This window comes from Sinocyclocheilus rhinocerous, unplaced genomic scaffold (assembly GCF_001515625.1).
Source record: "Sinocyclocheilus rhinocerous isolate Xijiao unplaced genomic scaffold, SAMN03320098_v1.1 scaffold552, whole genome shotgun sequence".
Classification (NCBI taxonomy): Eukaryota; Metazoa; Chordata; class Actinopteri; order Cypriniformes; family Cyprinidae; genus Sinocyclocheilus; species Sinocyclocheilus rhinocerous.
In genome coordinates, this window is record NW_015625574.1 from 1,196,093 (window position 1) to 1,201,004 (window position 4,912).

Here is a 4,912-nt window from a genome sequence, read left to right on the forward strand (position 1 = left end):
TTAAGTTCATTTAGCATGCTCTCATCTTCAATCTCTGTGAACACAAAAAACTACTGACAAGCAAAGAGTGCTCCGTTCTGCCTCAGTCTAAGGATCCAGTAAATGGATGCATTTAAACAGTCAGTTCAAAACAGTGCTAATGAAGTGAAAATTCAGAGACAGCAGAAATAATAGTTAGTGATGGAAAGTCTGGCTCTTTTTAGGGAACTGTATCATTTGGCTCAGCTCAGCAATAAGAACTGACTTTTTCAACTCCCAAATGGCTCTTCGTTTAGTACCAATTATGGCTTTATAATTTAGACTAAATTTAGCAGTGTTTTGACCTATGATTGGTATGTGTGAATAAATATCACTTACATTTTTAATGTAATTATAAACTAGAATACCATAATTTTATATTCGAAAAATATTATTTAAAAACCTTAAATAATGTAAAAACATCAATCACTATTACAGAACGTTAACTACCCAAACCACAAATGAATCACACTCCAAATGGAACACGATCTGCTAGCAAATAAAAACAAAATTACAATCTGCAAAACAGCAGCATCCAGCAGATCTAGTTGTATTGTTGTATTTACAATGTAAGATTACACTGACTGAGGGTAGTGTATTTTTCGCAAACATAAGAAGAAAACCACATTGCGCTACTAAAGTTGCAATGGATGATGACTGTAATCAAGGTAAGGACAATTACAGTGATATACAGTACATTAAAAATGCAATAATCCTTTTTTATTGATGCACGAACAAACCCTGTGTGTGTGCTCTTGGCTCACTGATCACAATAACATATATTTGCATGAACACATTTCAATATATTCACGTAGGAACCATTGTGCACATTTTGTCACAAGGTAGGCCCACTGTCTTTCAATATGAAATCCCCTGATTTACAGAGACTAGGGCTTTCACAGAGATTGCTGTAATATCAAAATATTTCAATAATATTCTCCAGGGGGTAGAATAATTTTCTGCATGCCATTGCATAAAAATTATTTACAACATCTCATGGGTGTAACTTGACATTTTGGCTGGGGGACAGAGCCGGTGTCAGGGCACCTACAAAGGGGGGCATTTATATTTCTAGGAGGGTCTGAAATCACGTTGAGTGGGGGGTGGGGACTTTGTTTTGGGTGGGAAGCGTGCCATCTGTGATTGCGTGACACTCACGAACGCGTGCAATCGCTTTCATATGCTCTCTTTTTTTTCACTTTCGCTGTTGTTTTCGAAATGATCATGTTCAGCAAGGAGGGAAAAGGGGGCACAGTAACTCATTTGGGGGGCAATGCCTGCAAATGCCCCCCCCTTGGCACCGGCCCTGTTGGGGGACCATGAATGTACCAGTTTGAACTGAACAGAATGTTTGATCATAACAGTAAGATTAAAAGATTAAGATTTTTCTTAATATGTTTTCTGTAACCGATTTTTCCTCCAAATTGAAAAGAAATACAGGGTTGCAACATTTTCTAAACCACGCTATCACATTCCATTCATAAAATTAAAGGGGTCATATGATGCGATTTCAATTTTTCCTTTCTCTTTGGACTGTTACAAGCTCTTGGTGCATAAAGAAGATCTTTTTAGCAGCATCATATGACCCCTTTAATATAAAGCAGATAGAATAAGAAAGTTCAAGTTAAAAGTGTCAGTTAGCCAGTTATTGCACAGTCCACAGTAAAGTATCACATAATAAATAGAGTACACTTCTGGGAAGAAGAAACTGTTCTGCTGTTTGTAGACAAGAAGAGACTGCCTGATATAAGGGTTCCCAAGAATTTAAAATTGCACACTCTTTCCACACTGTCTCCGTTTATGAAGATGGAAAGGGGGTCAGCTTTGCACTTCCTGAAATCCAGGGTGGTTTTTTAATTTTCTTTGTGGTTAGCATCAGGTTGTTTGCAGAGCACCACAACATCAGTTTTCAGACCTCGTCTCGGTAGGCAGACTCATCGCCTCCAGAGATGTCCAGACCACTATGAGCCTGTCAGACTGAGGGTGGTTATCAGAATCAGAATCAGAATCAGAAAGAGCTTTATTGCCAAGTATGTTTGCACATACAAGGAATTTGTTATAGTGTCACAAGCTTCCAGTACACGGAGACAACAACAACACACAGATAATAAAAATGAATAAGGAAGTCCATAATCCAGGTGCAGAGGTGAATGGAGAAGCCCAGGTGGTGGAGTTTCCTGATGAGTATGTCCGGTATGATGGCATTGAAGGCAGAACTATAATCAATGAAGAGCTTCTGGACATATGTCCCTCTGTGTTCCAGGCGCTCCAGTGCCTTGTGGAGGGCTGCGGCAATGGTGTCTTCGGTAGACCTGTTGGCCCTGTAAGCAAATTGATGGGGGTCAAAGTTGGGAGGGAGGCTGGCTTTAATATGCCTCAGTACTAGTCTCTCAATGCACTTTGTGGCAATAGGAATGGGTCTATAGTCATTTAGACTGTCTGTTGGCTTCTTTGGGACCGGGATGATAGTGGGTGATTTAAGGTGGGGTGGAACAATGGCTTGTGACAGATTGAAGATGTTTTTGAAGACAGCAGCAAGTTCATAGGCACAAGCCCCGAGTACCTTTCCAAGCACTCCATCAGGGCCTGCAGCTTTTCCCAGATTCACTGAATTCACACTTGTCTCACCTCATGTTCTTGTACGGTCAGTGCCTGGGTGACTGTATCAGGAAGAGATGGTTGGATGTTGGAGTTGAGTTGGAGACTTCGCTTCGAAATGTGCAAAGAAACAGTTAAGCTCCTCTGCCTGTTATGCACTGGTGTTACAGCCAGTGGTGCTGCTGCCCTTGAAGTTTGTATTATGCTGCCACACCTGCCTTATGTTGTTACCACTGAAGTGGTCCCCTATCTTCCTCATGTAGACCAGCTTACCATCTTTGATGTCTTTTTTTAGGTTAGCTCCTGCAGTACTGTTAAGAGCCCTGTCACTTGATTTGAAGGACATATCACAAACTCTGAAAAGAGTATGGACTTCTGATGTCATCCAGGGTTTCTGGTTTGGAAAGACTTGGAAGTACAGTCTTTAAACATGCCTGAATAAAGTCACCAGCTATTTTATGGACTCCATCAGAATAGGCCCGATGATGTTTTCTAACAATGCTGTGTAGGTAGCTGAGAGCTGTGCTGATGTTAGCATCAGACGGAATGTAAACAGCAGTAATAACAACTGCTCTTGTGGTAGGTAAGAAAGTCAGTAATGTGACTGTCAGAGTCTCTATCAGGTGAACAGTGGCTCTCTATGATGTGTCTTTGTGAGCACCAATCATTGTGTACAGACATGCAAAATCCTCCACCTCTGCTCTTACTGGAAACTACAGAGCAGTCCCTGTGGTGTAGCGTGTGGTCTGCTTGCTGTACAGCAGCGTCACGTATCCCTGGGTGTAGCCAGGTCTCAGTTATTATAATAACATAGCAGTCATGTACAGAGTTGTTGTTGGCTATCAGTAGCTCCATTTGGTCCATTTTGTGTGTGATGGACCTGGCATTAAAGAGGAATAGGCTTGGGAGCAATGGATTTTGTCTTGTTTTGTCAGCCTGGCAGGTAGGCCCACCCGGTAGCCTCACTTTTGCCTCCTCTCTCTCCGCTGTCTGCACGGCTGGACAGACCTGATAACAATCCAGAGTCGGGAGGTCATGCTATGTCCACGGGGATGCTGTTAGCCTGTTGAAAGTCTGCTGTAATGGCCACACTGGATTGCAATACAAGGTTTATCATTATCAATACCTGCTGGCTATAGACATGCTTTGCTTGACAAAGCTTAGCAAAGATGAACACACACATTAGAACATACATAAAAAAAAAACATACTGGTGAGCCAAAATCTGGTGCACTCATGGGCAATAATAATAATAATAATAATAATATTAATAAAATATTATTATTACAATCAAGATTATTTTGAATGGAACAGGAACATTGTTGACATGGTGGTCCAGAACAACATCACGAGCCACAAAGGAAGAGGCCTGTGGAGATGTTGAGACAGGAGCTTATCAAGCATGGATTCAAACTTCTTACATTTTTTCTCCTATGATGCAAGTGCAGCAAATATCAATGAAATTCTCTTCCAGATGTAAATGAAAGGCAAGATCAATAATTCTGGATAATTGTTGTATACAGCAAACACACACATGTCTTTACATACAGTGGTGGCCAAAATTATTAGAACACTAGTATTTTCACCAGCTAAAAAAATGGTTTTAAGTCAGTTATTTCTTTCTTTTGCTGTAGTCTGTCAGTAGGAAATATCAGTTTACATTTCCAAACATTCATTTTGCCATTACAGTTTTTTTTATTAGCTTTGGTACTATTTTCACAAGTTGTTTATTTTCAAAACTCTTAGTACAAATATCCAAACTGATCACCCTTGTAACACCCCTAGTCATTCTTTCAAAATCTGATCTCATGCTTTCATTACATGTACATATATTTTCATCCACTCAGTCATTGTTTCAAAACATAAGATTATTGTATATATATATATATATATATATATATATATTGAGAACATTTGATTTAATCACAGAAACACAACATATGGATCTTCTTTCAATTTAGTACTTTTAACAATCAGTTCTGTCATGACAACTCTCGGAGGGATTGAAATGGTAATGTACATGACAGTGTTAATGTATTTGGTCTTAGCGGAATAGATCTGCTACGCTGCTGCTGCTGCGGCAGAGCAAGTACCGAGACTTGCTACTGCCAGTACATCCACAACATGCTGCTGTGAGCATGTAAGAAATATTGCTGCTGCACATATAACACATATGAATAACCCCCCAAAAAGCAGGAGACACGTTACATAAATCAATACAAGCCAATATATGCATGCCGCTGAATATAAGGATAAACTGCTGCATCAGTGGACATGCATGTATCCACACACATGAA

At 40.0% G+C, this 4,912-nt stretch overlaps 1 protein-coding gene across 1 annotated transcript in view; it reads left to right on the plus strand.

Moving 5' to 3' along the window:
• Positions 1-2,131: 2,131 nt before the first annotated feature.
• The window catches only part of LOC107751414 (phospholipid phosphatase 4-like), a 92,445-nt gene continuing 89,664 nt past the window's right edge, over positions 2,132-4,912 (plus strand). The window contains exons 1-2 of the mRNA XM_016567145.1: positions 2,132-2,211; positions 2,282-2,341. Of these exons, the coding sequence (XP_016422631.1) occupies positions 2,132-2,211; positions 2,282-2,341 (140 nt within the window). The remainder of the gene's footprint in view (positions 2,212-2,281; positions 2,342-4,912) is intronic.